This window comes from Caretta caretta, chromosome 6, assembly GCF_965140235.1.
Source record: "Caretta caretta isolate rCarCar2 chromosome 6, rCarCar1.hap1, whole genome shotgun sequence".
Lineage (NCBI taxonomy): Eukaryota > Metazoa > Chordata > Testudines > Cheloniidae > Caretta > Caretta caretta.
The window spans coordinates 59348549-59368953 of NC_134211.1; the positions used below are offsets into that span (position 1 = coordinate 59348549).

At 43.7% G+C, this 20405-nt stretch overlaps 1 protein-coding gene across 4 annotated transcripts in view; it reads right to left on the reverse strand.

Moving 5' to 3' along the window:
• The window catches only part of MYBPC3 (myosin binding protein C3), a 135976-nt gene that overhangs the window by 51808 nt on the left and 63763 nt on the right, over positions 1-20405 (reverse strand). For all 4 annotated transcript variants that reach the window (XM_075129623.1, XM_075129622.1, XM_075129620.1 and 1 more), the window contains 6 exons: positions 19981-20087; positions 17883-17912; positions 17565-17704; positions 14239-14316; positions 12728-12896; positions 3452-3556 (listed from right to left, as the gene is read on the reverse strand). In XM_075129623.1, the coding sequence (XP_074985724.1) occupies positions 3452-3556; positions 12728-12896; positions 14239-14316; positions 17565-17704; positions 17883-17912; positions 19981-20087 (629 nt within the window). The remainder of the gene's footprint in view (positions 1-3451; positions 3557-12727; positions 12897-14238; positions 14317-17564; positions 17705-17882; positions 17913-19980; positions 20088-20405) is intronic.

Here is a 20405-nt window from a genome sequence, read left to right on the forward strand (position 1 = left end):
GAAGTATTAATTTTAAGTTCAAAAACAGTACAAATGGAAGCAGCTAAAATAAAACTTCACAAACATTTTAGGAAACATGACACCAAATAATGATATATTAATTCAGTATAATATCAATCAGCCCTATCTTATCAGTGGAAGGGGTGTGTTTGTTTCCTTGCTGTACAAAGTAGTGGAATTCAGGGTTGCAGTGTAGAAAGGAAGAGACATAAGTCATCTTCAACAGAAAGCCGGGAGCCATACTTTGTTTTCATTGCAGTTAATAGTGAGAAGCCTGACTAGCATATGTAGGTGGATAAAAAAGGAATGAGGGCTTTAGGTACCCAGTGTATTAATTCATGAAACTCAGATAACCACCAATAACCAGTAGCTGTGTAGCATTTGATATATCGGTAGACTCCTCTATCTGAATTGAATAATATGGGCTCTGACAAATACTTTTTAGGAGCTGCTCTTTTATATTAGTGGCCATCTCCGCAATACGGTGTGAAACTGTGTCATTAGAAAGTGGGATTACGTCTAGCTGTGATGCTGCTTTCTCTTTTATCATCACCACACATATCCTTTGCAGCTGGAAGTAGTAGTTTCTCACCTACGTTGTGCAGCTTACCAGCTCTGGCAATGCACAAAGCCACATGGTAAGAAGCCTCAGTAGCGTTCATGTTAACAGTGCTTAGACTTCAACAACTTTTTTTTGTCCTGGTAATGAGATGCATAGCTTGCAGGGCCACATATTGTCATTTACCAGTATATCGCCGCCTACAACACCTTGAGGCCTTGGTGCATCGCTGGACCAGCACCATGTAAAGCCCAGTTTGAAATAAGCTTTGTCGTATTTTTGTCTTCTACGTTTTGCTGGAACTTCCACTTCTGCCCTCACTTTGGCTTGTGTTGTACACTTTTGTCCCTTTGTCACAAAACAATCCATTTCTCATATAAGCTGTTTCTCGCTGTTTCTTGCTGATAATGTTTTTAAGTTCTTGGGGGAAAAAAACATGCAACAGATGTCTGACGTTTCGCAGTTGCTAAGATCGCCCTTCATGGGACTAGTGAAGAGCCCTGCAGTGCCCCTTGCGGCTGTGGTTCCCACTGGCAAAGCAGGCAGGGCAGGCTGCGGTTCCTCTTGTCATCTCCAGGCGGGCTCCAGCTGTCAGCCCGGGCTCTGCTTGTCAGAGCAGGGTGTGCTGTGGCTCTGGCTCTCAGCCCAGACTCCCACTCTGTCAGAGCAGGGCAGGCTGCGGCTCCCCCTTCAGCCCGGATTCCTGCTGTCAGAGGGTCTCCCCCGCTTTGTTTTTAATCTACAGAGGCTGAGTCTATGACAGGTCTCAGCTTGAGAGGCTGGCTCTTTAGCATAAGGTGTAAAGACTCATGTTTTTACCTCTGGAGGTCACTGATTCACTCCCTATTGTTGGCCAAGATGGCAGCCATCATACCAGCAGGTGTTTCACATGGGCATTTTGGCAAGCTGAGTGGCATGCTTCATACTGGCGGGGATGGGAGATCCATATAGATAAAACTGCTAGTGTAATGCCAGACCTGAAGAAGAGCTCTGTGTGGCTCGAAAACTTGTCTCGCTCACCAATAGAAGTTGGTCCAATAAAACATATTCCATCACCCGCCTTGTCTCTCTAATATCTTGGGACCGAAGCAGCTACGACTACACTGCATAGTGTAATATAGACACACACACCCTGCAGCTGCTGCTGGCTGTATCCAATTTTCAGAAGTCCAGGCAAGACTTTGGAGGGTTTTAGAAGCGAGTGATGACACAGACTTCTTCACAGAGGTTCCTTCCAGCTGATGGATTATGTAATCAGTTCTAAACATGGAAGGTTTCTCATGGTGTACTTACTTTCAGTAACTTTTAAAAGGGGATAAAATATTAAAAACTTCTCAATGGGGATAAAACAAATAATTTTCTGATGTACACCTCAGTCTCTCTCACTCTTCAGGAGTATCAATGTAGTCAGGAGCAGCTTCAGCAACACAGTTTCTCCCTCTGATTCCCAGGCACGTTCTGCTCCATTTCTCACCTGACTGTGGGAAGCTATCCACTGTTGTACATCAAAACCATAAAAACCTAGGAAATTAGTAAACAAAAACTACAGTGATAGTAGTATCAGTGACCTCTACAGTGCTAAGGCAGAATAACTTTCCAAACACATGGAAAGCATGACAGTCAAACGTGCTGATCTATTGATATAAAAGCATATGAGGTTACTTAAGATTTTGTGCTAGCGAGTGTAAGTTTAATGAAGTTGTATTGCTTTTTGTTATCTATTGGAGATGGACATGAAAGCCTTATGGAGTTTTGGAATGCATCAAAGATAATGTTGTGGGCAATATGAAAATGGAAGGGAATGCACAAATCTTTCCCCTTAACTTCTTATTTTCATACTTTTAAGGGTTTCAATGAAAAGAGTGAATTCTGCTGCAACCTTAACTGTCACTAAACATAGTGTTTGCAGTTTTTGTTCTAGTTTTGCTGATAGCAAAATCTTTGACATGATATTAGCTAAAACTTTAATTAGGGATTGAAAACAATACTTAAATGACCTGACCCAACTGAAAGCAGCTCCACATAACTGAACCATTGGTTTCAGAGTAGCAGCCATGTTAGTCTGTATTCGCAAAAAGAACAGGAGTACTTGTGACACCTTAGAGACTAACGAATTTATTTGAGCATAAGCTTTCGTGAGCTACAGCTCACTTCATAGGATGCATTGGTGTGACCTTTTCAAACTATTTTGTGAGCTTTTGATAACAGCAACATGGCAACTGCTGGTGTGTTTCTTCACGTCTAATAGTTTAAGCTATTAACTCCTTGGTGGCTGGAGTGGACACTTCGCAGGTCCTATTATTCCTGCACAGGGTACCAGTGACTCCTATAGAAGTTACTCCTTTCTTTTGGGAAAAAACAAAGATCTAATACAAACTCTACTCTCCTAGAATATAGTATGAGGAGTTAAAAGGGAGGAATATAGTAGATCATCCATAGCTACAGTGCTTCTCATGGGGCTTCATAAAGGGTGTACTGTGCTGAAACAAGGAAACTCAAGCAAGTCCAGACCGTATAGACTTCAGCAAAGTTTCAGAGTGTGGAATGGGAATGTCTGACTTTAGTTTCCTTCTGCCTTGACACTAGACATTCCCATTTGTGCCCTTGTCCAAACACAGACTTAAGTCTGTCAGTGAAACATGTCCCTGATTTAGATGGGGCAGATACAAGGCATTATGCCCCCAAGATTAAAGGGCCAGGATTCCGATAGCTTGAGAATGAGTTGTGTGCATCTCTCACTGACTTTTAAGAGTCAGCATATCTGACTTTTAAGAGTCAGCATATCTGATTTCTGTATGAATATGCTGATAAAGGCCCCAGGTCTCATTTTAAAGGGCCAGTAACTGGTATAGATGAGTCTGCGGAGGACTCTGTCTTTTTAGCAACTCTTACCTAGTATTGGTTGGCCTCCATCATATTTAGGGGGTTGCCACTGCACTGTGCAGTAATCCTCTCCAACATTGATGATCTTGGGAGCTTCTGGAGGATCAGGAACGTCTGAAGATTGTATGAGAGAGGGAGTGTCAAAATTATTACCCTTGCCATCAGCTATGTTACTAAACATTTTTATTGAGCATTTTTCCACATTATGTATCTCAAGGATATCCGCACAACCAATCAAACCTAGTGAGAGATCTCTCCTCCTTCATTTTGAAGACACTGTCTGTCTGTCCTATGGTATTTTTAATGCGCAGATCTAGATCTGTAGCATCTAAGCACCAGATACAGTATAAGTCATTACCTCAGTCCAAACTGTGCCCTGCTCTTTGATGCTTCTAGGTTAGGTTGCTTTTACTTTAAATTATGTTTGATTATTCATATTTCTTAATCTACACATATATAGATACATCTTTGTGAAATACAAAATTTTAGCTGCATAGTCCTCTGTATAATCTGCCCACACAGCCCACCAAGGTTTTGACGGCTGCAGTCATAACATGTTTCCTCTGGCCTGCAGAATAGGTGCATTCCTGAGATGCATCATTGTTGTTCCTTAATTTGGCAGGCAGAGGGAGCTGTTGCAGAGAGAGGTTGCCTCTTGCTACTCCTGGGGGAATTCTGTGCCACTGCATATCCTTTCTGCTCCTGAATTGAGATTGGGAGTGGAGGTGGTTGTGTGTATCTAGGAAATAAGTTATCCACATATTTTTAACAAGAAAACGTGGAATACTGGATGTATCCACTCATGGTACGTGGTAGCTGGAGCTTGAAGGTCATGAGGTTAATCTGTTGAATGATCTGGAATGAGCCAAGATAACAGTGGTTTAGTTTCCTTGAGGGTCGGGAGGTGTCCAAGTGCTGAGCTGAGAGACATATCCTGTCGATGGAGGTCAGTGTATTGTTTGTAGTCCTCTTTGGCTGAGTTTGTGTGATTTTAATTCCTCTTGAATGCGGTGGAGATGTTCAACCAAATTGGAGGCCGCAGGGTCTCATGGGAGGTTGGCGGTACAGATGGATGAAATCAGGACTGGAAGCAATAACTGAAACAGAAGGGACTTTGGCAGATTGATTTGTGATCAGAGTTATTGTAAGCAAACTTGGCAAAAGGCAAGAGCCTGATCCAGTCATGTTGATGAAGCAGTGAAGACATTTTTCTAGAATTTCGCTTATCCGTTCTGTTTGTCCATCCATCTGGGGGTGGTAGGCAGAGGAAATGTGTAGAGTGACTTCCAGGAGTTTGAACAATTCTCTCCAAAAATGGGAGACAAATTGTGGCCCACAGTTGGATGTAATCTCAGTTGATAACCCATGGAGCTTGAAGATGTGGTTGAAAAATAAGTTAGCCATTGCTTGTGCAGTTGGGATCTTCTGACAAGGCAAAAAGTGCACCATTTTGGCGTGGAGGTTGACAATGATCAGTATAGCTGTGCAGCCCTAAGAAGTGGGGAAGAAGTGCAGCCCTAAGTGATTAAATCTATTTATTGATTTAACTGCTACCCCTTCCTACTTCTCCTTGTGGACACCAATGATACTGCCAAGAATGACCTTAAGCAGGTCACTGCAGACTACGTGGCTCTGGGAAGAAGGATAAAGGAGTCTGAGATGCAAGTCATGTTCTCGTACATCCCCCCTGTTGAAAGAAAAGGCCCAGGTAGGGACCATCGAATTGTGGAGGTAAATGCATGGTTGCACAGGTGGTGTTGGAGAGAAGGCTTTGGATTCTTCGACCATAGGATGTTGTTCCAGGAAGAACGATTGTTAGGAAGAGATGGTATCCACCTAACAAAGAGAGGGAAGAGCATCTTCGCAGGCAGGCTTGCTAACCTAGTGAGGAGGGCTTTAAACTAGGTTTGCCAGGAGATGGTGACCTAAGCTCTGAGGTAAGTGGGGAAGTGTGATACCAGGAGGAAACACAAAGAGGAGGGTGCAACAGGGGAAGCCGCCTGATTCATACTGAGAAAGTAGGGCAATCAGCTAGTTATCTTAGGTGCCTGTACACCAGAGGTGGGCAAACTACAGCCCCAGGGCCACATCCGGCCCGCAGGACCATCCTGCCTGGCCCCTGAGCTCCTGGCCCGGGAGGCTGTCCTCACTCCCCCGGAGCCACGCCAGTGCACGGCGCAATGCTCTGGGCAGCGGTCCTGCAGAGCCTGGCCTGACGTGGTGCTCTGTGCTGCGCAGCGTGGCGCAGCTGCCAGCCACTGGTGCTTCAGGAAGCACGGTAAGGGAGTGGAAGGGGGGGGTTGGATAGAGGGCAGGGGAGTTCCAGGGAGTGGTCAGGGGCGTGGATAGGGGTCGGGGCAGTCAGAGGGCAGGGAACAGGGGTTGAATGGGGACGGGGTCCCGGGGGGGACAGTCAGGAAGGAGAGGAGGGGTTGGATGGGACGGTCAGGAGACAGGGAGCAGGGGGAGTGGATGGGGCAAGGGTCCTGGGGGGGGGGAGTCAGGAAGGAAAGGGGGGGTTGAATGGGGTCAGGGGGGAGTTAGGGGTGGGGGCAGTTAGGGGCGAGGAGTCTGGGGGTGGTCAGGGAGAAGGGGTGGTTGGCTGGGTCAGGGGTCCCAGGGGGGCAGTCAGAAAGGAGAGGAGGGGGTTGGATGGGGCAGCGAGGGGGGCAGTTAGGGGCCGGGGGGCCCAGAGGCGTTCAGGGGCCTGAGAGCAGGTGTGGGTGGATGCGGCAGGGATCCCCGGGGTGCCGTCAGGGAACAGGAGGGGTTGGATGAGGCAGGAGTCCTGGGGGAGCCATCGGGGGGCAAGAAGCAGGGGGTTTGGATAGGGAGCAGGGGCTGGGCCATGCCTGGCTGTTTGGGGAGGCACAGCCTCCCCTAGCCGGCCCTCCATACAATTTCAGAAACTCGATGTGGCCCTCAGGCCAAAAAGTTTGCCCGCCCCTGCTGTACACAAACGCAAGAAGCCTGGGAAACAAACAGGAAGAATTGGAAGTCCTGACACAGTCAAGGAACTGTGATACGATTGCAATAACAGAGACTTGGTGGGGTAACTCACATGACTGACGCACTGTCATGGATGGGTAGACACTGTTCAGGAAGGACAGGCCGGGGAGAAAAGGTGGAGGAGTTGCTCTGTATGTAAGAGAGCAGTATGATTGCTCAGAGCTCCAGTATGAAACCGGAGAGAAGCCTGTTGAGAGTTTTTGGTTTAAGTTTAGAGGTGAGAGCAACAAGGGTGATGTCGTGGTGGGTGTTAGCTGTGGACCACCAGACCAGAAGGATGAGGTAGATGAGGCTTTCTTTGGACAACTAACAGAAGTTTCCAGATCACAAGCCCTGTTCTCGGAGGGGACTTCAATCACCCTGACATTTGCTGGGAGAGCAGTGCTCAGACAATCCGGGAAGTTTTTGGAGAGTGTTGGGGATAACTTCCTGGTGCAAGTGCTGGAGGAACCAACTGGGGGCCGTGCTCCTCTTGACCTGCTCCTCACAAACAGAGAAGAATTGGAGAAGTAGAAGTGGGTGGCCACCTGGGCAGCAGTGACCATGAGATGGTCGAGTTCAGGATCCTGACAAAAGGAAGAAAGGAGAGCAGCAGAATATGGATCCTGGACTTCAGAAAAGCAGACTTTGACTCCCTCAGGGAACTGATGGGCAGGATCCCCTGGGAGAATAACATGAGGGGGAAAGGAGTCCAGGAGAGCTGGCTGTATTTTAAAGAATCCTTATTGAGGTTACAGGGACAAACCATCCCGATGTGTAGAAAGAATAGTAAATATGGCAGGCGACCAGCTTGACTTAAGAGTGAAATCCTTGCTGATCTTGAACAAAAAAAGAAGCTTACAAGAAGTGGAAGATTGGATAAATGACCAGGGAAGAGTATAAAAATATTGCTCGGGCATGCGGGAGTGAAATCAGGAAGGCCAAATCACACCTGGAGTTGCAGCTAGCAAGAGATATTAAGAGTAACAAGAAGGGTTTCTTCAGGTATGTTAGCAACAAGAAGAAAGTCAAGGAAAGTGTGGGCCCCTTACTGAATGAGGGAGGCAACCTAGTGACAGAGGATGTGGAAAAAGCTAATGTACTCAATGCTTTTTTTGCCTCTGTCTTCACGAACAAGGTCAGCTCCCAGACTACTGCACTGGGCAACACAGCATGGGGAGGAGGTGATCAGCCCTCTGTGGAGAAGGAAGTGGTTCGGGACTATTTAGAAAAGCTGGACAAGCACAAGTCCATGGGGCCGGATGCGCTGCATCCAAGAGTGCTAAAGGAGTTGGCGGATGTGACTGCAGAGCCATTGGCCATTATCTTTGAAAACTCATGGCGATCGGGGGAAGTCCCGGACGACTGGAAAAAGGCTAATGTAGTGCCCATCCTTAAAAAAGGGAAGAAGGAGGATCCTGGGAACTACAAGCCAGTCAGCCTCACCTCAGTCCCTGGAAAAATCATGAAGCAGGTCCTCAAGGAATCAATTCTGAAGCACTTAGAGGAGAGGAAAGTGATCAGGAACAGTCAGCATGGATTCACCAAGGGCAAGTCATGCCTGACTAATCTAATTGCCTTCTATGACGAGATAACTGGCTCTGTGGATGAGGGGAAAGCGGTGGACGTGTTGTTCCTTGACTTTAGCAAAACTTTTGACACGGTCTCCCACAGTATTCTTGCCAGTAAGTTAAAGAAGTATGGGCTGGATGAATGGACTATAAGATGGATAGAAAGTTGGCTAGATTGTCGGGCTCAACGGGTAGTGATCAATGGCTCCATGTCTAGTTGGCAGTGCCCCAAGGGTCGGTCCTCGGGCCGGTTTTGTTTAATATCTTCATAAATGATCTGGAGGATGGTGTGGATTGCACCCTCAGCAAGTTTGCAGGTGGCACTAAACTGGTAGGAGAGGTAGATACGCCGGAGGGTAGGGATAGGATACAGAGGGCCCTAGACAAATTAGAGAATTGGGCCAAAAGAAATCTGATGAGGTTCAAGAAGGACAAATGCAGAGTCCTGCACTTAGGACAGAAGAATCCCATGCACCGCTACAGACTAGGGACCGAATGGCTCGGCAGCAGTTCTGCAGAAAAAGACCTAGGGGTTACAGTGGACGAGAAGCTGGATATGAGTCAACAGTGTGCCCTTGATGCCAAGAAGTCCAATGGCATTTTGGGCTGTATAATTAGGGGCATTGCCAGCAGATCGAGGGACGTGATCGTTCCCCTTTATTCGACATTGGTGAGGCCTCATCTGCAGTACTGTGTCCAGTTTTGGGCCCCACACTATAAGAAGGATGTGGAAAAATTGAAAAACGTCCAGTGGAGGGCAACAAAAATGATTAGGGGACTGGAACACATGACTTATGAGGAGAGGCTGAGGGAACTGGGATTGTTTAGTCTGCGGAAGAGAAGAATGAGGGGGGATTTGATAGCTGCTTTCAACTGAAAGGGGGTTCCAAAGAGGATGGATCTAGACTGTTCTCAGTGGTAGCTGATGACAGAACAAGGAGTAATGGTCTCAAGTTGCAGTGGGGGAAGTTTAGGTTGGATATTAGGAAAAGCTTTTTCACTAGGAGGGTGGTGAAACACTGGAATGCCTTATCTTGGGAGGTGGTGGAATCTCCTTCCTTAGAAGTTTTTAAGGTCAGGCTTGACAAAGCCCTAGCTGGGATTATTTAGTTGGGGATTGGTCCTGCTTTGAGCAGGGGGTTGGACTAGATGACCTCCTGAGGTCCCTTCCAACCCTGATATTCTATGATTAGCTTCCCAGGGGATCCTGCCCATCAGTTCCCTGTTGGAGTCAAAGTCCGTAGTCTGCTGCTCTCCTTTCTTCCCTGTGTCAGGATCCTGAACTCGACGTGAGGCAACAGTGTGCCCTTGTTGCCAAGAAGGCGAACGGCATATTGGGCTTCATTAGTAGGAGCATTGCCAGCAGATTGAAGGAAGTGATTATTTCCCTTTATTTGGCACTGGTGAGGCCACATATGGAGTATTGCATCCAGTTTTGGGCCCCCCATTACAGAAAGGATGTGGACAAATTAGAGAGAGTCCAGCGGAGGGCAACAAAAATGATTAGGGGGCTGGGTCACATGACTTATGAGGAGAGGCTGAGGGAACTGGGCTTATTTTGTCTGCATAAGAGAAAAGCGTGAGGAGAATTGGATAGCAGCCTTCCACTACCTCAAGAGGGGTTCCAAAGAGGATGGAGGTGGCTGTTCTCAGTGGTGGCAGATGACAGAACAAGGAACAATGGCTTCAAGTTGCAGTGGGGGCGGTCTAGGTTGGATATTAGGAAAATATCCTAATCACCACTGGGAGGGTGGTGAAGCACTGGAATGGGTTACTTAGGGAGGTGATGGAATCTCCATCCTTAGAGGTTTTTAAGGCCTGGCTTGACAAAGTCCTGGCTGGGATGATTTAGTTGGGGTTGGTCCTGCTTTGAGCAGGAGGTTGGACTAGATGACCTCCTGAGGTCTCTTCCAACCTAATCTTCTATGAGTCTATGATATCAAGGCCCCAGGTTGAGATATGGGTGGAAGTGGGATCCAGACACCCAGAAGTTTGGCAGTGGGGGTCTTCATCCAGCTGCATGTGTCCCTGGAAGCAATGTAAAGATTTGATGGAGGAGAATAGTTTTGGCCACCAAAAATTGTGAGAGATCAGCTTCTTTTCTTTCAGTACCCAAAATGGCCTGCCAGCAGGGAATTGTGGCATAGCCAGAGTACAGCTAGATGGGGTGATCCATCGGGGAGATAAAGGCGATCCTTGAACCAGAGTAACTTGTTTTTGACTGAGAAGTTTAGGTCAGAATTGGCTGACATCCATTTCACTGAAAGGAGATCACTGACCAGTGAGGAGTTTACAAGGCCAAAAGATCAACGTTGGAGCACATTCACAAAATGGCAGGGCTTTCAATATAGTGGCAGGTTCAAGAGGATTATCCCCTTTATCTAGGAACTCCCCCTTGCAGGATAATGCACTGAGTTCACCATTTTGGGTTCCGGGCTGGTAGATCAGGTCGAAGTTAAATCTACTAAGGAAAAGGGGCCAACATATTTGACATTGGTTGCGGGCTGTGCCCATTCAGAGATGTTCCAGGTTTTTATGATCTGTGAACACGTTGCCTGGAAAGCGCGCACCTTCTAGATGGTGGTGCCACTCCTGAAATGCAGCCTTGATGGCCAGTAATTCCTTATTGTACATTTGGTAATTTTGTTCCTCAGGTGTCTATTTCCTAGAATAAAAGGCACAAGCATGGAGGTCATTTGAGGACCACATCACTGAGATAATACTACCCTGAATGCGTAATTGGAAGCCTCTGTTTCAACAACAAAACGGTTTAGATGCATCTTGGTGTACTAAGATAGGGGCAGAAGTAAATGCTTTCTTCAGCCAATCAAAAGCCAGTTGGGCTTCTGGTGTCCAGTTGAAAGTGGAGTTTTTCTGTAGCAGTTGGGTAACTGGAAACACCACTTTTGAGAATCCTTGGATGAATTATCTGTAGAAGCTGGCGAATCCTAGAAAGCATTGGATATCACAGATGCTCTTGGCAGTTGCCCAAGTCAAAATTGCAGAAACCTTTTTGGGATCCATACGTATTCCACTGGGAGAGATGGTATAACCCAAGAAGTCCACAGCAGTGTGATCAAATTCACATTTCTCAGGCTTCCCATATAAGCCATTTGCTCAAAGACATTCAAGTACCAACTGGACATGCTGGTGATGCAAGGTTTGGTTTTCTGAAAAAATAAAACTGTCATCTAGATAGATTATGATAAACTGGTTTAGAACCTCCCTGAAGATATCATTAACCAAATGCTGGAACATGGTGGAGGTGTTACAGAGACCAAAAGGCAGCATGAGGTACTCAAAATGTCCATACCAAGTATGAAAGTCTGTTTTCCATTCATCGCCCTCTCGGATCCAGACCATGTGATAGGTGCTTTAGTGGAAATTTTTGCTGAGCTGACCCTTTCTACTTCTTTGTTGATCAATGGCAAGGGATATTTATTTTTGATGGTTATATTGTTCAGTGTTCAGTAGTATACGCAGAGGTGCAGGGTGCCATCCATTTTGTGACAAAACAGGATTGGGGCCACAGTGGGGGACACAGACAGATGGATAAATTTTTTTGCCAGATTTTCATCAAGATACTCCCGTAGGAACCTGAGTTGAGGTTCTGATGGGATAAATTTTGCACAAAGGGGATTTTGGCCCCTAGCTGGAGGTCTGTGGGGCAGTCATTGGACCTATGCGGGGGCAGAGCATCAGTATTATTTTTATCAAATACATTTGCAAAGTCCTTGTATTTCACAGGGATTGGTGAGTTATCCTCCTTTAGAGCCTGCTGTGTGCAGAAAATGGTGGCTTTGCCCAGATTACATCTAGGGGTCCTCAATACCAGATTGGACTAGGCACTGATGTATACAATAGTCAGATTCAGACCAAACTTCTTGTGCTCTCCAAGAAATGCTCATATCATGGAGAGAGAGCTAGGGGATGCCAGGCATTATTGGGAAGTGAGGTTAGTTAGTATGTGTAATACAATGGCTGCACGTATGTTATCTTACCTTATTTAAGAACAGAAATTAATAATATAAAGAACCTATCTTAGTATTTGTCCCGATGACCTCATACAGCAATGAACTACAAAGGTTTACAATATGGCATGCAAAAAACATTTCCTTTTATCACTTCTAAATTTGTTCAGTTTGCCCTTGTTCTTATAATGTAGGCCAGGATATAAAGAAGGAGCTGATTGATTTTCACAACACCCTTCATAATCTAGAGTACTTCAGTCAAACTCCCCTCTAGCTCTTCTCCTTTGTAGGCTAAATAATTCCAGTCCTTTTTAATATCTTATACCATATGTACATATCCCTTCATTCCATTAACTGTTTACCATACATATAATAAAGCAGTTTCTGTTTGAAAACTTACACAACAAAATGGCAAAAAGTGATTTCATTCTATAGACATATAAACCCCACTGAGAGAAGAGACTGGATCACTGACATTCAAAAATGTAGGGAAATGGAAGGGAAGGATATTCATATGGCCTTATTTTTATGAATGGGAATGATTCTTTCTCCTCCCAGATGGGGAATACAAGGGAAGCTAGTTAGAAAAAACATTTCTGTCAAGTTTTATAAAACATATTCCTCCCATATGGTCATTTTTCACCTCTTTGAACTCAAGAGTCAGAGCTGCTCTCAGGTTTACAGGAATGAGGGTAGGTCCGTCCCACTGAACTCAAGAGTTTTTCAGAGACTGGTTATTCCTGTCAGTCACTTACCAATAACCTTTACTGTGATATCAGCCTTATCTTCTCCTGCTGGGTTCTTTACTGTAACTCTATAAACCCCCTCATCTGGCTTCTCTGCTCCTTCAATGATGAAGATACAGTGGTCTTCATGCATCTCTACACGAACTCTACCTTCAGATTCAGAGAGAAGCTGTGGGCACTGAAAACAGCAAGTGAAGTCATTTGTATCTAGGGTGGAAACAGAAGAGCCTAATGCTGTGTCTGAATGAAGGGAACAGGGGTTTGCATAAACATGCTGAGCCTGCAGCAACATGTAAGTCTTTCTGACACCGACCATTACCAATATCACTGAAAAGCTATCAGTGAAGTTCTCTTCTGTTTTAAGGTTCTATTTTGTAGGAACAACAGGACATCAGTGGATAGCCAATAGCAACTCCGAACATTCTCCTTTGGGAAGAAATTGGTTTTTAAAACTCTGTAAGCACCATTGGTAGTTAAAAAGACCCTATTGCATTTCAAAGTCTCAAACTTGTGACGTGGAGATTATCCTCTGCTCCTCTCTCTCCCTTGGCCCACACATTTTGTCTGTGTCCAAATCTTGTTGCTTCTTCCTCCTTGACACTTCTAAGATCTGAACTTTTGACCTTTTGTTTTTATTCACAATACTAAAACCCTTGTCAAAGCCCTCATCCATTTTTGTTACTGTCACCTCCTCATCCTCAGGGCTTTTGGATGCCCACATCACCCCTGCCCCCACTTAATTAAAAATACTTTGACCATTTAATCAGTGCTAACATGTCTAAGCATAACCATCACCACTTTGTTGTATCCTTTTCCTTTTCCCTGTGTCACATCATTGTATTTTTAGACTCTATGCTCCTTTGGACAGGGACTGTCCAAGAGCTATGTGTATGTACAGTGCCTAGAACAATGGGGTCCCAATCTTGACCCAGGCCTCTGAGTTCTAATGTAATACAAATAGCAAAATAATTCTTCTGATTGACTACCACACATACACCAATGTAACAAAAATTAATGCAGGATAAAAGGGATTTAATGTGAAAACAGGTAACGTCATGATCTTGTGTTGTGTCCTTCACATTCCCATCACTTTACCTGTTGTCATCTCTCCTTGCATCCTACTAATCTCTTCAACTAGATATCTTTACTAAGACTCAAAAAAGGGTTAGATATCCAGAGTTACGTAAAACAGAATTTACAAAAAATATTTAGAAGTGTTATAAACCCTCATGCTTCAGTGCAAAAGTCCATCACTAAACAATGGTGGTTAGGAAGAAACTTGTCCCATAGACAGGTTATTCCATAAGTGTCCACTAAGGGGTTTCTTGTGCTTCCCTCTGAACCATCTGATAATTGCCACTGTGAGGCAGGACACTGCCCTAGATGGACAGTGGTCTGATCCATTATGTTAATGCCTATGTTCCTATATACTTTAAATTTTAAGCTCCTCTTGGCAGGACCATTTGCCTGTAAATACACCAGATATATTAATGGGTTTGTATAAATAATAAGGAACTTACCTTGCTCTCGTTACTTAAATCACTGCTGGAGTCTGGGGAATCCATAGAATCAGCATTGCTTAGCACATTGCAGCTGTTCTAGATGAGCAAAGAAATACATGAAAGATAATGAAGCAAATAATCAAGCAATCTATTTGCAAACACTTAGAATATAATAAGGTGATAAGTAAAAGTCAACATGGATTTGTCAAAAACAAATTAATGTCAAACCAACCTAATTTAACAGTAACAAGTCTTGTGGATACAGAGAAAGCAGTAGTTGTGGCATATCTTGACTTTACTAAAGCTTTTGATACTGTCTTGCATGACCTTCTCATAAACAAACTAGGGAAATGCAACCTATATGGAGCTACTATAAGGTGGGTGCATAACTGGTTGGAAAACCGTTCCCAGAGAGTAGTTTATCAGTAGTTCACAGTCAAGCTGGAAGAGCATATTGAGCAGGGTCCCTCAGGGATAGGTCCTGGGTCCAGTTCTGCTCAATATCTTCATAAATGATTTAGATAATTGCTGTAGAGTACATTTATAAAGTTTGTGGACAATACCAGTACTGGGAGGGACTGCAAGTGTTTTGGAGAATAGGATTAAAATTCAAAATTATCTGGACAAACTAGAGAAATGGTCTGAAGTAAATAGGATGAAATTGAATAAGGACAAATGCAAAGTACTCCACTTATCAAGGAACAACCTATTGCACAAATACAAAATGGGAAATGACTGCCTAGAAAGGAGTACTGTGGAAAGGAATCTGCAGCTGATAGTGGATCACAAGCTAAATATGAGTCAACAGTGTAACAATGTTGCAAAAAACCCAAACATCATTCTGGGATGTATTAGCAGGTAGTGTTGTAAGCAAAACATGAGAAGTAATTCTTCCACTCTACTCCATGCTGATTAGGCCTCAGCTGGAGAATTGTGTCCAGTTCTGGGCGCCACATTTCACGAAAGATGATGACAAACTGGGGAAAATCCAGAGGAGACCAACAAAAATGATTAAATGTCTAGAAAACATGACTGTGAGTAACGCTTGAAAAAATTGGGTTTATTTAATCTGTAGAGGAGAAGACTGAGGTGGAACATGATAATAGTTTTCAAAAACATTAAAAGGTTGTTACAAGGAGAAGGCTGAAAATATGTTCTTGTTAACCTCTGAGGATAGGACAAGAAGCAATTAGCTTTAATTGCAGCAAGGGCAGTTTAGGTTGGACATTAGGAAAAACTTTCTGTCAGGGAAGTTAAGCACTGGAACAAATTAACCAGGGAGGTTGTGGAATCTCCATCATTGGAGGTTTTTAAGAACAGGTGAGACAAACACCTGCCAGGAATGGTCTAGTTATTACGTAATCCTGCCTTGAGTGCAGGGGACTGGACTAGATGACCTATTGAGGTCCCTTCCAGTCCTACCCTTCTATGATTGTATGAAGAGTCAGAAAGATCTCATTGAGCAGAGTTGGTCAAGCTGTGTCTGAGACACAGAGAAGAAGGATCTATGCAGGGTATGTTGGCTGCTTGGCAGGGGAGATGTGACAAAAATGAAGATCAGAATGAATGAACAAAAATGAGAAGGAAATTAACTGATAAAAAAACCCAAAATGGTCAATGCATTGCCAGAGTGAAATAGAATTAAAGGAAGCATCAGCAAGACCAGTTTCATAGCCTCATAAACCAAAGATTATGAGATCCCTGCAGCAGATGCCATAGATAGATGTGATTCAGTCACTGTCCCATGAAAGTAGTAGGTTAGTGGGCTTATGTATTTGTGCAAAATAGAGAGTATTCTTTCTGTATCAGTGGGGTATTGGGTTTATGAACATCTTTTACAGAAAGGAATAAATTCAGCCCTTTAACACCAGCCAAACTAGATACTCTGAAGTTATGCTACTGCCCTTCCTCCACTAGTCCCCATGCTTCCTTTGCATTGAGTTCAATTTCTTGTCCTCATGGTCCTTCATGGTCTTCCTTACTTATTTACTCATGTCTTATATCTCATCCAAAGTTGCCTGCTGCAGCTGATTTACTCTGTTCTTGAAAACTTTTTGGGTAATCCCTCCCAGAAGATTTTTTTCCACAAACTCATTTGGCTTGAGGGGGGAGGGTGGGGCTGTATGGGCTTTACTATTCCTGGGGAAGGAATGGGACCTCTTCGCTGCCCATTCTGGAGCTGGGGGAAGGGGTAAGACTGGTTTGGGTCTTAGCTTCCTCTGTGGGAAAATATTAATAATTTTAATTTTAAATAATAATGAAGTCTGCATATGTTTTTAGAGGCAAAGTTATTCTATGAACTGTTTTCTGGATTTTTCTGTGGACTGATGATCAGAAAATAATATTTCAGAAGATTGAATTCCCTCTCTATCTTGTCACTGAAGGAAATTTCCTAATTCTGGGTTGCAAAGGAAAACATGATTTATTTAGGAGTGGGTGCTGGGAATATGAGTGAACTGGAGGCAGAGTCTTTACTGCATTCATGTTTACAGGCACGTCTCAAAATGAAATTCTTACCAGACATGACTGCCACAAGAGGTCAGCCTTTTGCTATCAACAAAAAAAAGGAACATTTATCTGGCAGTAAGAAGTAGCATTTCACTCTTAAAGAAGAGAGATTGAAAGGTCTAAAAAGTTCAGCAAATACCATAAAAGGAGTAAGTACCATTGGCTGCAGTATTACTTTATACTCCTCTATTTTGTCCTCCTGCAGTTACTCCAACAACCAGGTAAAATAGCAGGTATCCTCTAAATTCACAAAGTCTAAATTGGCAGAATGCCCAACAGAACTGGCTGCTGGTATATATGAGTCTGCTTCTAAGACATTCAGTAGGATATTGAAAGTACCATTTGTTCACAAACTGACCAAAAGAACTCGGGATGGGAAAGGAGAGACTCTAGAACATTTCCTTCCTGTGAGGCATAGGTGGTGGGGAGGGCTGATGACCAGGGCTTACTTGTTTCCTGTGATGTGTGAGAAGACAGTAATCTAGTGGTGGCAGCCCTCTCCCTAGGCATGCAGATACTATGCTGATGTGCAGTAGAGAAAGAAGGGCAGAAAGGCTACCATACACATCCACTGCCTTCCTTTTGTTTTCCCCGTGCTGAAAATAAACACTTTAGAAGAAGAACACTGTTCAAGAAGACTACAGCAAAATCAACTAAATCACCAGGTGCTGCCTTGCTGCTGTTTTAGAAATTTCTTTGTTTAGAAACTCTACATTTGAAGGGATATGGAAAAGTTTTTTAGGTAAGAATTGGAAATTCAAATCATATGTGAAAAAGAGAAGAAGTTCCTTGGTATGACCTGTTTGCCTTAGCCACACTGTCAGACTACACATTACCTTGTTTACTTTCTGCCAGATGACCATGGGTATTGGATCTCCTGATATGGGAACGTCCAGTCTAAGTTTGTTCCCAGCCACCACAACAATAGTGTCAGGGGCTGCTTGACCCATGCAGTCCAGATGGATTTTGGGGGGTTCTGTAGCGAAAGTGGAGAAAATAAAATATTTTTCAACGTGGTTTGAATGCTTTGCAGGAAACGGGAGGCATTTCTCAGATGTTATGTTAAAAATTGAAGAGGTTCTGCTACTGAAAAGCATGCAAGATGACTTGTTCAGATGTTACTCACATGTTCCAATAATGAACATTGTTTTTACCTTGTCTTGGCACAAAATCAATCTTGATCTCTGGAAAGGGGAAAAAAATGGATCTGAAAATAGCTAAATTTCATATAATCAGCAGACCAAAAATAATTTTAAAACAATAATATACTAAATAATCTCTCAGTGGATGTAAATCAATGGGTGAATATATAGTATTTTGGAAACTGGCTTGGTAAAACAAGAAGAAAATAATACAAAAAATAGAACAGGGCTTGCAAAGACTTTTTCAAGTGAATAACTTTGCTCCCATGTGTAATCCTATTGGCAGTGATTTAAACCCCCAATCCTGCAAACACACACATATTTAACTGTACTCATGCGTAGACCCATAGAAGTCTCTGGGATTGCGTGCATCAGTAAATGTAACCCCATGAATAAGTTTTTGCAGGATCAAAGCTATAGTCTGTAAGTATTTGCAGGATCAGACCCATATAAAATGACAAGAAAACAATGCAGAAAAATAAAAATAGAAAATAAGCAACTTTTAAAAAATATTTGGAAAATGTTTAGGATAAAAACAAATAATAGCAGTAGTATATGCAAGGGTTAAAAATACATAGAGATTGTAAATAAGCAATGGTTGAAAGAGAAACAAGAGAAACTAAGAGTGGCTATGGGCATTTTGGAACTATTTTACATGTATATTAAAAGGAATGAACATATCATGTGCCAGTCCTCAGCCTAATCACTTCGTTTGTTTGTTTCTATCCCTTCCCCTCTTTGCGATCCAATCAGTAGACCAAATTTGGTGATGAATCCTGGTCACGTGCCACCTGAAGCACTTTGCACATACATTAAGAAGAAAACCTCCCAGCATAACCCACACGGAAAGGTGTTCTGGGGGTGGAAATATCTATGGGGGGGGGAATATCTCCCTGCACCTGTGTTTAGGTGGGATCCCCCTCCCAACAGAAGAGGTTGCAGGGCTTGGTCCAAACCTGATGGATCCTAGTAGGGTCTGTTAAAGGCCAGAGCCATCTGCTTGGAGGGCCTGTGTCTCCACACTGGGTTCAGTTCTTCCTCACCCCGGACTCTACTGAAGCCACACTGCCAGGGTTTTCCCTGGCTGGAGTCTTATGGGATCCCCAGCTTATGGGATCCATCAGTTGAGCCCTACTGAAAAACGTAATACAGCACTGGACTGTATTATCTTTTCTGAGGAATCTCTGTGAGATCTGATGGGCTCCCCAGACTCCACTCTGTCTCCCAGGGTAGATGCACAGAGAGGCCTTTCTGGAGGTCTGGAGAAAGGAAGGACAGTGCAGTGGAGGAGACTACCCTACCCCCAACTCCTGTCCATATAGTAGTGGTTCTCAACCAGGGGTATGTGCACCCCTGGGGGTACGGAGAGGTCTTCCAGGGGGTACATCAACTCATCTAGATATTTGCCTAGTTTTACAACAGGCTACATAAAAAGCACAAGTGAAGTCAGTACAAACCAAAATTTCATAAAGACAGTGACTGGTTTATACTGCTCTATAGACTATACACTGAAATATAAGTACAGTATTTATATTCCAAATTATTTATTTTATAATTATATGGTAAAAATGAGAAAGTAAGCAATTTTTCAGTAATTGTGTGCTGTGACACTTACGTATTTTTATGTCTGATTTTGTAAGCAAGTAGATTTTAAGTGAGGTGAAACTTGAGGATACTCAAGACAAATCAGACTGCTGAAAGGGGTACAGTAGTCTGAAAAGGTTGAGAGCCACTGCTGTAAAGGATCTATGTGCAAGGATCTAAATGGGATGATCCAAGTCACTGACATCTGTAGGATTACTCACATGAATAGTTATTCATATATGTAAATGTTTGCAGGATTGGGCCTTAGACTGTCAGTTCTTTTGGGCAGAGGCCATTTCTTCCTATGTATTAAAGTGCCTAGAACACTGTGAGCTCTATAACAATACAAAATACATGTGCCATGTTCATACATCAGGAAGGGAAATCGCCATACAGCTTCCTGGTATAATCAATTAAATGATTTGGTCCCACAGCTCCCTGTAGTGCTTATATATGGATAATTCCTTCTTTGGAAGGCCCATGGTATTCCCATTACATATTAGGAACCAGATTCTACAACACTCACCCAAAAATTTGAGTTTGGCAGAAAGGTTGTAAGCAAATCCTTCAGGGACAAAAGAATAGTCAGCCTCGTCTTCTGGGGTTACATCGTCAATAGTTAGCTTATGGATTCTGAAAAATATACACAAGCATGTGACTCTCTTAACTTTAGTCAGGAGGTACACTGCTACAGAGAATGAGGGCATTCAGGCTGCAGCACACAGCAAGCCATTAATAAACTTCCCAGTATCAAATCAACATGCTAGGGCAAACAGAACCAGTTTCCTCTCAAGGATATTGTAAACTCAAGCAACACTATGGCAAAAAAAGTGCAGGCTAGTTCACCATCCCCCTCCTTGTAAACTCAGGAGACAGCACATCAAAACAATCCTTTGGGAGCCTAAGTCCCATTAACTTTCAATAGACTTAGGACCCTAAGTAATTTTAGGC